This window comes from Serinus canaria, chromosome 14 (genome assembly GCF_022539315.1).
Source record: "Serinus canaria isolate serCan28SL12 chromosome 14, serCan2020, whole genome shotgun sequence".
NCBI lineage: Eukaryota > Metazoa > Chordata > Aves > Passeriformes > Fringillidae > Serinus > Serinus canaria.
In genome coordinates, this window is record NC_066328.1 from 10,853,084 (window position 1) to 10,865,351 (window position 12,268).

The following is a 12,268-nucleotide window of genomic DNA, read 5'->3' on the forward strand; positions in this document are numbered from 1 at the left end:
ATGAGTTCAGAGGCTCCCAGGGCAAAGTAAAATACCAGGAGAGCAGCACCAACACGTAACTTTTGCCCTGCAGGGTGCTGCTGGTCCAAGAAAACCCTGCAGGAACAAACATTTTGCCCAGGCACAGAGCATGTGCCATTGCAAGTCCTCATGGCAGTGCCCACGTTCTGCATCCTGTGCCAGCCATGTTCCTTCCTGCCTGCCTTTACAGCCCCTCTGCCTCTTAGCTCATGGAGTAGGCAGGGCTGAGTCATCCTAGGCATGCTCTGGGGGAAACCATTGCCTCCAGCCCATTTCTTGGAAACTAATAAAAAAATAAATCTCAGAAATGTTGCGACACACTTGCTACTCCTGCTTCTGGGTGGCTGTTGTGCTGCAACATCTCCTTACCACACAGGCAGCTCTGGTGAGTGCCCAGCAGCTGCTCGCTCTGCCACCCAGCTGACCATGCCCCACTCTGGATCAGACCCACCTCCTTCCTTGCCTTCTTTGCATTTACAAGGCCAAGGACCCATATTTACTGAATAATGGCCTTTATATGATCTAACCTTTGGACAAATGTACCTTTAGCCTTGTGCTTCCTCATCATGTAAGACAGCCCTTTCTTCCCTGAATGATCATATTCCTTTGGCTGGTTATGCCAAACTTCCTCCTGAAAACCACTATTCAACCAGTTAACTTCAATTATTTTCTAAGCAAGGTTTAAGCCTTGATAAGGGATGCCAGCTTCAGGTGTTTAGTATCTTTGACTTAAAATCATTCAATTTTCCTGTCTTGTTTCCCTTCTGGAGCCTGCCAGGTCAGCTGGTTTCATTAACCTCGTTAACTTCTTCCCTCTATCCCTTAGAAGCTGCTCTCACAAAATGAAGTCCTCCCCGAAGTTTCAAATTTAATTTTGTCTTTCCGTTGCACTCATGAATCCACTCATGATCACTTGATCCAAGCTAATTTTCTGTGGCTAGCTATTACATGTCTTCTACCTCAGACACAAAGTCTGAAATCACATCCCTCCCGGGCAGTTCAGTGCTGACTTTATGAAGAAGTTTATGGGCTACAACCCCCCAGGGATGGTTGGGCTTCACCATTATTAACAACCTTTGATCTCCACTTGACATCCAGAAAGCCAAAGTCTCCTGTAAAACTGCTGATATTTTTCTCTAGTAACATGGAGACCTCAAATCCTACCTAAGCCTGAATCTGGAGGTTCTAATAGGATTCCAAGAGCCTTTTTATTTCCCTGTGTCAGCAGAGTGCTTGGAGGGTCATAGTACTGCTAATGAAGGACCTTGAGGTCTCAGGGAGGAGGAGGTTATAGAGGAATGCCAAGCACCTTTTCCCATGTATATGTTCTTGCACACACATGCATGGGTTTGTAATTTGAAACTCTCTTTACTTCTGGACAGGCTTTGCAAACTGCTTAGACCACATTCTCTGAGGTGTTTAAAGAGGGTGGAGTATGCAGTATTTATTTAGGTACTCTACAAACCTTAATAAGAATTGAGTGCTTGTAGCAATTGCAGAGAGCAAACAGAGAGCCAGCTGGCAGAAACTGAACAGTGCCACTGCATTTTTATTGCTTCTAACCCCAAAAACCAGATTATTACTAAAAAAAAAATGTCTTTTTTAATTTCATTTCTCTCTGATCCTGCATTAGTTTGTCTGCTGTGTGCAGCAGTATTATTAGCTGTAGCCTATTTTTCAACTGGCTATAAAAATTCAGCTTTTAAATTACCTCCTGGTCCAACTCCTCTTCCGATCATTGGTAACCTGCACTTGGTGGATCTTAGAAGGCAAGATAAATCACTAATGAAGGTAGGACAAAAAAAACCCTAACCCAGACCCTCATAGATTTTAAAGTTGCCTGGGATGTATCAGTGAGAACTTTTTGTCTTTTTTAATTCAAACTAACTTGTAAAGGTGTGAAAATTGCTTTATGATATCTTTCTGGGCTTCTTCTAGTCAATGTCTGTGTTGATGCAATGTAATTTAGGAGCAATCAACCATTAAAAGAAGACCTCTGGGTAATATGGGATTTCTTCATGTAATTGTGGTGATGTACATGAAGTCTATAATGCTTGTGGGATTTGAAATATTAATTTGACAGCTTGGACACCCAGAAATCTTTTAAAGCATTAGGATATAACTAACATAAATTAAATTGCTTCCCTCCCCTATGCCCCGGAGATCTGGCAAGAGGAATTCCACATTGCAGTGACCCCAAAACTGCCGTGGAGAGGGCCAAATCCAGACTCTCCACTGCAAAATCCCTTTCCCTCTTGATGAACGGGATATGCATTGAAGTCTAGATGGCAGTGCAAGGGAGAGATGGGAAAGCTGTGCTAAGGAACGGAGTGAATAACCTGTGAGCTCTTCCAATAACCTGTAATTAACAAAACTTACCCCACTGTGTGCAGGAAGAGGCTGCTCCTGGGGCTGCTGGGCATTCCCACCTTTTGGGGATGGCTACTTTGGGGCTGGTTCCCTTGGGGATGGCTCCCTCGGGGATGGCTCCTTTAGGGATGGCTCTCTTGGGGCTGGTTCCCTTGGGGATGGCTCCTTTGGGAATGGTTCTCTCAGAGATGGTTCCCTTGGGGATGGCTCCCTCGGGGATGGCTCCTTTAGGGATGGCTCCCTTGGGGTTGGCCTCTTGGGGCTGGCTCCTTTGGGGATGGCTCCCTCGGGGATGGCTCCCTCGGGGCTGACCCACGCTGGGGTCACAGAGAGAGTGAGCAAACAGGCAGAGGGTTCACAGCCGGGTGTCCACGGCTCCTGTGACACCCGTGCTCAGCAAACACGGGCTGTGCTGCCATGGGGCGAGGCCCCAGCACCTGGAGCTGTTATGGGCAATGTCAGGGTTGGGGTCAGTTTACCCAGCAGGGCTGGGCAGACGCTGCTGCAGCCTCTGAACAGCGCTTTGGAATTACCTCCGCGTGCTTTTGTCCCTTGCTAGGCTGTGCTTGGTATTGCCTATGTTTGCCTTGGCTTTGGGATTTCTCCAGAGGGGTTATCCCTCCATCTCACCCCACGGAGAGCAAAAAATGGTGTTTGCACAAAGCAGCTGGCAAAAACTGGGGTTTGTTGGGTGGGCAATGAGGGTGCCCCTTTGTCCTGTGAAAAGAGACACTGCTCCTCTTGTAGCAGGATGCAGGAGTGCTTTAGTACATCAGGAGCATCAGACCAAAGCTTTCCTCTGTGACAGCATCACTATTTGCACTGAACTATTTTCTCTTTCTCCTGTTTGCCCACCTTAGCTGCCATTTGAGGTCCAGTCTTTAGTTTCTTTTTGCTTTCCGTTTATTTTCTCCTTAACAGCAGAACCAGATTAGTGATGCACTGATGGGGCTGGGGGCTCCTTCATGGCAAGAAGCCTGAACTCCATACAGATGCCAGCGAGGCATCTGTACAAAATGCCTCATGTTTGACCACGATGAGCTCTGGCTCCCAGGTGCCCTTCTGCAGGTAGTGGCTCTGCAGCCATTCCCTGCAGGATGCCAGGATGAAAAATGTCCTTTCAGACAGCACAAGGTGCTGCTTCATGCACTCTCCCTCCCTTCCTGACCATCACAGCTCACCTCTTTTTTTCAGCTTGCAGAAAAATACGGCCCCATCTTCACCCTGCACTTTGGGTTCCAGAAAGTTGTGGTCCTGACCGGGTACGAAGTTGTGCGAGAGGCGCTTGTGAACTACACAGAGGAGTTTGTAGACAGACCATCCATCCCAATATTTGACCAAATTCAGAACAGAAACGGTACTAGAGCAATGAGTGGGGGCATGGGAGGGACAACGCTGCCGCTTAGTGCCTGTGATGGTGATGATGATGATGATGAGGCACAGCCCAACTGTGCATCCCTGGAGCCCAGCTTTTAAACATCCCCTTGGGCCCTTCTGCAGCCAAGTGACAGCAAACATTTGGCTTTCCTTGCATGCAATGGCTCCTGGCTTTCCATCATTTCTGCTGATGCACTTGCAGCCCATCCATGTCCTAAGAGTTGAGGGGTGGGAGGAGTGGGATTTTTGAAGGCACTGTGGTAACTCTGGGGTTAATCTCTGTGCAATGTTGGTGTGAGCAGCTCACTGTCACCACTGGTTTATGAACCTTCCTCACGTTTCCAGGAGACTTTGGACTACCTGGCTTGGCTGCTGGGAGCTGTCAGGGTTTTCCCTTTCTCCCACTGCCTTTGTCATGTCAGTTCCCACACCTTTGCCTCCCCACAAAAGTTCTCAGTTTGACCAGCCTGAACAGAAGCAAGAGGCCAAGGCTGGAAATTCAGCCCTACAAACAATCCCATAGTTTTTCCACCCCTGACTATTTCAGAGGACTTTTTGCTTTGTCCATCCTCTGGTTCATGTAAGGCTTTAGCTGGGAGAACAAAAGGCAGCTTTATATGTTGGTCACAGGCTGAAGTTTGGATTAGAATTAGAAATTAAATTACCCAGCCATAATATCAATAGATGAATTTATCACTACAGAAATAAAAGGAATCGATGAGGAAAAAGGTATTTTTTACAGCTAATTTACATATAAAACACCCCTGTGGGAGAATATCAGCATTGCATCAAAAGTCCTTTCACATTTACCTTCTCAGCCCAAGTCTGAGGAACTTAGAGGTGACCCAAAGATGGAAGCTCTCAGGAGCTGTTAAGCAACAATGGTCACAGATTTTCCCATGAAACATTTTTTCTTCAGAAAATGCCAATTTGTGGACTGTGAAGATGCTCTCAGAAAAGGAATGATCCAGATTAAATTGCATAAATTAAGGAAAAATTAAAAATTAAAGATTAGAAATTTGCTCTGACATTTTTAGAGCAATTTTGCTATCCAAATTCAAATTACACTGCTTTAAAACAGAAAAGCAAACATATTTAAAAGCCTCACAGCCACGATGAAGATGTGAAATAATGGCATCCAGCTTTTCAACTGACCACAATCTGAGATAGTTTTTGGATTATCGACCCAACTTTTTCTTTACAGCACTCTGACAGGATGAAATACCCATCCCTGCTTGGAGGTGCTAGAGATCATCGTGGCATGAGCTCAGAAACCTCCACAAAAATGTCAGTATTTTCACCACTGCTGAAAATACAGCATTGCTGGGAATCTCCATAAAACACTTTAGGGTTTAGGAGACTGAATTATCCCATGCCACACAGATAAATTACCTTTATGACTAGAATAGGATGAAGGGAGAAGCTGCAGACACACAAAGTGCTTGAGGCCCTAGACTTGCAACCAGCAGGGTCACAAATGTCCTGTGACAAACTCAAACCAACATCTCCCCCCAGCTCTACAGCCAACCCATACTGGTCTGAAAGCCACACCTGCCCATCTGCCACTCAGGAGAGGACTGGGGTAACTGGGCTGGGAGGGAGCTTGCTTTTCCCAAGCTACAGCTCAGTGAGGATGGAGCTGAGAGGATACAGGGATGAGGTTAGGATACCTTTAGTCCCTAAATCTGTGTGAAAAAGGCAGCAGAAACACCTGGGGAGCTCCCTGCTCACCCAGTGCCCTGTTTGGTTTGGTGTGGGGGGCTCCTCTGTGCCTGAGCCCAGCACATTTCTCACGGGCTGCCCAGGTCTGTTCTTCTCCATCGGGGAGCTGTGGAGGACAACGCGCAGGTTCACCGTGTCCAGCATGCGCAACCTCGGCATGGGCAAACAAATGATAGAAGGCAGAATCTTCGAGGAGCTCCACTTCCTCATCGAGATGATCAAATCCTTCAAAGGTGAGCTGGGGACCATCCTGGGGCTGTGCAGCCTCGTGTGTGTCAGAGCTGCTCCACGTCTCACAGCTTTCCCACCCTGCTCCCGCTGCAGGGGAACCTTTCAGCCTGCCCTCCTTCAACTGCGCTCCCATCAACGTCACCTTCGTCATGCTCTTTGGGGACAGGTTTGACTACAAGGACCCAACATTCCTCACTCTCTTAAGACTCATAGATGAAATTATGATTCTTCTGGGATCCCCAAATTTAAACGTAAGTAAACTGTCCCACAGATAGTTTTTGTATGTGAGCCACACCAACCACAGGGTTTACTTCAGCAGTTTTCAGATGTTCAGAATCAATCATTACACCTAAAACATGACAGTTCTCCATGTGCCACTTGGGTCACCAAAATCTGCTGCTGGATTCCCCTTACCTATTTTCCTTTTGACCCATCCTGAACATCTGTGTGGAGCTAAAATGAGATTTGAACTATGGGTACTTTAGCTTTTGAAAATCTGCCTGGGAAGTCCCTGGGATGCTGAGATATTGCTACTAAAGACAAAACTCAACTGATTCATTGGCCCTTAGGAAAAAGGTGTTTCAGCATGTACCAAGGGGATTCTGTGTGATTCTGTGTGGTATTTCTGCAGGCCTAATGCTTCTCTTTTTAAATTTCTCATTAGTATTTCAATTTCTACCCGTTCCTTGGATTTCTTTTCAAAACCCACAAGATTATGCTCAAGAAAATCGAAGATGTGCGTGCCATTTTAAGGCAATACATGAAGGCCAGCAGGGAGGATGTCAATGAGAACAGTGTGAGGAGCTACATCGATGCACTGATATTCAAGCAACAAGAGGTATTGGACTGCTTAGCTCTGTTGGTTGTTTGCAATGTCTCCTTTGGATTTTCTAGCTAAAAGAGTTGCTGAGTTTTGATTTCAGTCATGTTGTGTAAATCTATTGAAATCCATGCTGCTACTCCAGTGGTGCTTAAATCAGATGGGAGACTCTTACAGTTGGTATATTTTTCTATCAAAATTAAGACACAAAAGCTACTCTCAGTCCACTCTTGAAATAGTAGCACTAATAATGTGAGACCAACCACTCACTCCTAGTAGAAAATGCATGAATTCACATGAAAGCTGACTCTGCCTTTCTTTTTATGAGAACAAATCAATTAATCATTGATACTGTTGCTCCATCAAGATGAATGATCCCCTTAAAGAACAGGAATGATAAATCATCAGTACAAGTTCTAACCCTGTCCTGCTTCTCACTTAGGAGAGGCTCAGCAGTTTCACACATCTGTTGGTTTCATTCAACACAAAATATTTGGGCTCTGAGATTTTTCTTCTTTCCAGCTGGATCCAGGCTGACCTTAGGCACTAAGTATTCTACTCAGCTATGTGGAGGAGGAGTTATCACAGTTCTAAAGCCCAGACAGGAATGTCCTGAAAGGTGATTTTGAGCATTGTTGGGAATTCAAACCTGGCCTTGGGCAGGAGGAGTCCCTCAGAGATAGAAATAGCTGAATCTGCTCCTGTTCAGGACAGAGACCAGGCTCTTCCCAAACCTGCAAGGCTGAGTCTGTGAGCAGCAGCTGGCTCTGGGTTTCAGCCTGCTTCCAGGGGAGATGGATGTTGAACCAAAACTCCCCTCCAAACCTTCCATCTGTGGTGCTCCATCTCTGGTGGGTAGTGTGCATTCAAGATCAGGTCTATTTTATCACCCAGTTCACAAACACAGGACCACAGCCAGCTGTGCTGTAGGTTATGCAGCATTTTCTGTGCTTGTTGAATACTCAGACTGATGGTTTTATAACTTTTCTTACCTCTTGTGTTTTTCAAGGAGAAGAACAAGAAAGACAGCCTCTTCCATGATGACAACTTAATGGCATCCATACTTGACCTGGTCATGGCTGGAACAGAGACCATTGCCACCACGCTCCAGTGGTCCATCCTGCTCATGATGAAATACCCAGAGATTCAAAGTGAGCAGCTTTTACTTACCCCATCCATGGCAAGGCTGAAATGGGGAAGGAAGAGGCCTGGCCTCAGATCCACAGCAGCTCTTTTGCCTGAAGAGCTGACTCCTAGCTCTCCTCTGTGATAAACTGCTAATGTAACTAGGTGCTGATCAAAGTCACAATAAAATAGCCCTTTTGACTTGCTAGGAGAGAGGATGAGTGGAGATCAGAGTATGATGCCGCAGAAAGAACCCGCCCACATGCCTGAATTAAACACAGGGAAACCCACGCTGCTGCTTTAAGAATCCTCTCTCTCTCCAAACTCTGGAGAAACATTCTTTTTTTCCCCTAAACCAAATCCAAGGAGGGAGTTGGCTTCCTTGCTAGGACACATCCCTTTTATTTGTTCCTTCCAGAAAAGGTCCAGGAGGAGATTGGGAGAACAGTCAAAGCTGGGAGCTGGGCCACGTACGAGGACAGGAGGAAGATGCCCTACACCAACGCGGTGCTGCACGAGGTGCAGAGGTTCATCACCCTCCTGCCACACGTGCCCCGCTGCACTGCTGTTGACACCCACTTCAGGGGCTACTTCCTTCCCAAGGTAGGTATCTGCTGCCTCCCAGGAACACAAAACCCTCCCCAGATTCACCAGAGCCACTGGAGAATGGTTTCTTAGAGGGAATTACACAACAGAGTCCAAAACCATCCCCAGAAGGGTTTCTATACCGAGCCCAGAGTTGTCATAGGACTCAATCCAGTCTCTCTCATGCTCAGGACTTCCTCACTCCATGAGCAGCCCTGGTTTACCTCCTTGCTGCCATCTGCACAGTGAAGTATCTGCCAGAGAACTGCAGGATCTTACCTTCCACTTGAGGTTTTCACAGCACCCTGTGGGGTTTGGCTTCAGTCCTTGACACTAGTGGGAAAATCTCACTGATGTCTCTCTGCTGGATGATGGGATAAACCCCTCATGGTCTCCACCTAGCCCAGGTGGAGCAAATCTGGGACACCAAAGTCTGTGTGAGAAAATGAAGCAAAACAGCACTTGGCAATCTTTTGTGCCTCTGTGTACTTTTCTTCCAGGGTATAATTGTAATCCCATCCCTTACCTCAGTGCTGCTGGATAAGACACAATGGGAGACACCACATCAGTTCAACCCCAACCACTTTCTCGATGCTGAAGGGAATTTTGTAAAGAAAGGAGCTTTCCTGCCTTTCTCCACAGGTAACTAAAGGGCTGACCTGCACAGAGCTGGGGCTGTGGCAGGGCCACTTCATTACAATGCACACCAGTGAGTCTTCATGTCTAAACACTGCCCTTAACTCAGTCAATAAGCAACCAGAAAACTGAATGGAATCAATTGCTCTGCATGTGGGCAAATGGCTGCTCTCAGAGCACAGCTCTCCCTCTGCTAAATATAGCACAAAGAAGGGTAGTAAAAAGAAGCACACTTTTATCTAAAAGTAGTATATCAGGATAAATCCCATGGGAAAAGTGAGTTTCAAACTATTCCACTTTGGAAGGAGGTGGCATTCTTCTATCAGGCTGCTTTCCAAAAGAAAGGGTTAAAGATGCTGAGAGGTTTGGAAGAGCTAAGGAGAGGAGAGGGCACACCATAAATGTGCATTAACCCTGCAAGATGGCTGTAGCCTGTGACAAGAGAAACCAGGCAGGAACCTTCAGAAACACAGGCCCCTCTACTCCAAAATGCTGTAGTGCATTTCAAGGTTTCCCTCCTGCTCCCATTGCAACATCTCAGACACTAACCTGTCCATGGCAAACATTCCAGCTGGATTCTCCCATGAGGTGAACACTCTGCTTTCACCCACAGGGCGACGGAACTGCATCGGGGAAAGCCTGGCCAAGATGGAGCTGTTTGTCTTCTTTGTAGGGCTGCTCCAAACGTTCACTTTCCGACCCCAGCCAGGAGTTTCAGAGTCTGACTTGGACCTCACCGTCCCCCAGACGACTTTCACATTGAGGCCTCAGCCTCAGGCAACCTGTGCTGTCCTGAGGGAATAACCACGGCTTGTCCCAGGGATTTGGGGTCCAAGACCCCAACTTTGCTCAAACTCGCCATCCCCCCACCCTGCCACACCTCATCCCCTTCCCACTGCCTCCATCCACCCCCTCCACTGCTCCATCCCCCCCAGGGCTGCTCTTTGCTCCTGTGCCCTGGGGGAGATGCAAACACAAGCCATGGTGCTGGCCATCACACCCCGCTTCTCAAGACATGCATGGAGCTGGTGAAGGGACCAAGCTGCTGCTCTGGTGGAGGGGATGCAGCCCATGAGCAGCAGGGGAACACCCTGGCTCCCAAGGTTCACCATGTCACAGAAATCTACCTGGAATCCTGAGGAAGAACAACCAACAGTTTGCTGGAAGCCACAGAGAGACACCATGGGTCACAGGCTTGAGACATCCACAGACACCTCCTGAGCTTTTCCACAGCTCACAGCAAAATCCTTCCAGGATTTCACCCAGCCGGCAGCCAAGCCAAACACCAAGAGTGAAAAAAGTGCTGGGTCCATGTGATTTGAGGACTAAATAATTTCTGCCTGGGAACAGTATCCTGGAAGATGCCCCAGAGGCTGCAAACCTGTTCAGAGAAACAAGTGCTGCAATCAAGCTCAACACTGCTCCCCAGTTGGAACAAAACAGGAGCTGCACTCCTAAGTTTGCAATTTGAATCATGAGGCCACATGAGATTTGCACCAGCATCCGGTCATAAAGGGCTAATGATACAAAAATAAACTACACCCACTGCTAGTTTTACACATCTCTGTCCTTCCTGACCTTGTTAAACAGCAGCAAAGAGCATCCCCTCTCTTCAGATATCCTGGTTAATGTTACCCTACACCAGCAGTCATTCTGTGCTTGGGATGCTTTGGAACCAGCCATGCAATTCCCCTGCAAAAGCAGTCCCATTTCACAGTGCTTGTTTTGCACACACACAGGCACAGAGAATGGGGATCAGGGATTAAAGGAGAGCTGGTTTTGGTTGGCTTCCTTTCCTCTGCAGCTCAGCCTGGCTGTTGTCTCTATCTCACTCTTACATGCCATCATATTCCACAACCTTATTCCAGCTGAGGCAATTTTCCTTCCATTTACCTGCTGTGACTTCCCACTCCTCCACATGCATTTTCTTATCACGTGCTTTATCATATTGTTTGTTTCCCCTTCATGGGAACCCAATAAAGTTTTAATCCCATGTCCTCATTACATTTCCTATGCCTGGCACCCAACTTTGCAGCACACAGAAATGCAAACACCACGAAAGGTTGGTCCTGAGCCCAGAGTGACAACAGATAAAATGTTAAATGTATCCCATGGGTGAGAAGTTCTGCATATGCTCATCCTAGTAAACACCAGCTCAACAGCAGACCCTCCATACCTGCAGGGTGGTTTCACCAGGGCAAATTCCTCAGCTGTGGGCTGTGAGTCTGCCCTGGGGACAGCCTCAGTTCTTCACTTCTGTGCCTCTTGCTTGCAGAGGCTGAATTAAAGGCTGCCTCCACAGCCTCCCTGCTGCTGGTGCTGGCCCTCTGCTCAGTGCTTTGGATGGGAAGACAAGGAGAGACAGGTAAAGCAATTGGGGAGCAAACCACACATCAGCTCTGTGCAGGAAGTCTTGGTCTTGCTAAAATAAAATAACACTTTTGCCTTTGGCTTCAGAAAGGCCAGGACTGTTCCTGTTTTAACCCCTCCAAAATAACATGAACTGAAAAGATAGATAAAGCAGCAGTGGAGTGTTCTAAGAAACAACACTGAGCTGGGCTCAGCTCTGCACAAATTCACTGGTGGAACCTGAGACCTGCCCCCTTGCCATGGGCTCTGGGGTTCTTGGCTTTGAAGCAGAGAGATGGATCCCTCACTTCACAGCACAGCAGCCTCCCGAGCTGCAAACATCCAAGGAAAACAGGTTCCTTGGATTCCTTTGAAAAATGCTTCCCACTTGTGCCTGTGTCAGCAGATGGATAGGAGTGATCCCTCCCCAGCACACTGAATTACACAGCTGAATATATCTCCACAAAATAAAGTGCCTGTCTCTCGTTTATTTGCTCAGCCAAGCTGATGGTAGAACATTGATTATGACTCAGCTATCTATCTATTTCTCTAGCAGAAAACACTGGCTCTCAGAGCTAGAAATACCATTTCCACATTCCTCAGTGGCCCTGAGGGTCTCCCCTGTAGCTGCAAAACATGTTTGTGCCTTGCAACTCTCACCTGGATTGAAGGCAAACACCTTGGGGCAGGACAGGTGCCTTGATGTCAGATCTGAACAACACCAACTCACTTTGTGGCTCACGGCACTGGCAGCTGTGCCATGGCCCAGCCTGCCACCCCCAGGGCTGTGTGGTGCTGGCACCAGGGGCTCCTGCCCTGAGAGGGGCAAGGATCAGGGGCAGGGATTGCAGCAACTCCAACTTCCCCCTTCTGCACTGGCCAGAGCAATTGCACACAATCCAATTTCTACTTGATTTTTGCCACGAGATGGCACCACGATCCCTCTGAGCCACAGCCAGCCCGTCCTTACTGGGCTAGAACGCCCTGCCAGCACAAACCCGGGCTGGGGAAGGAGTCAGGACTAAGTCTGTA

General features: G+C 47.6%; 1 protein-coding gene across 1 annotated transcript; it reads left to right on the plus strand.

Annotated features, from left to right (window-relative positions):
* Positions 1-1,389: 1,389 nt before the first annotated feature.
* LOC103817867 (cytochrome P450 2W1) lies at positions 1,390-10,448 on the plus strand. The gene is made up of 9 exons (XM_018915899.3): positions 1,390-1,812; positions 3,586-3,748; positions 5,574-5,723; positions 5,815-5,972; positions 6,386-6,559; positions 7,551-7,692; positions 8,085-8,269; positions 8,752-8,893; positions 9,501-10,448. Exons 1-9 carry the CDS (start codon positions 1,615-1,617, stop codon positions 9,689-9,691), a joined length of 1,503 nt encoding a protein of 500 aa, XP_018771444.1. The 5' UTR covers positions 1,390-1,614; the 3' UTR covers positions 9,692-10,448.
* Positions 10,449-12,268: the final 1,820 nt, after the last annotated feature.

Coding starts and splice junctions, on each gene's coding strand:
- LOC103817867 (XM_018915899.3), top strand. CDS start 1,615: ATGTCTTTTTTAATTTCATTTCTCTCTGATCCTGCATTAGTTTGTCTG. Junction 6,560..7,550: donor TGATATTCAAGCAACAAGAG/GTATTGGACTGC, acceptor GTGTTTTTCAAG/GAGAAGAACAAGAAAGACAG. Junction 8,894..9,500: donor TTTCCTGCCTTTCTCCACAG/GTAACTAAAGGG, acceptor TTTCACCCACAG/GGCGACGGAACTGCATCGGG.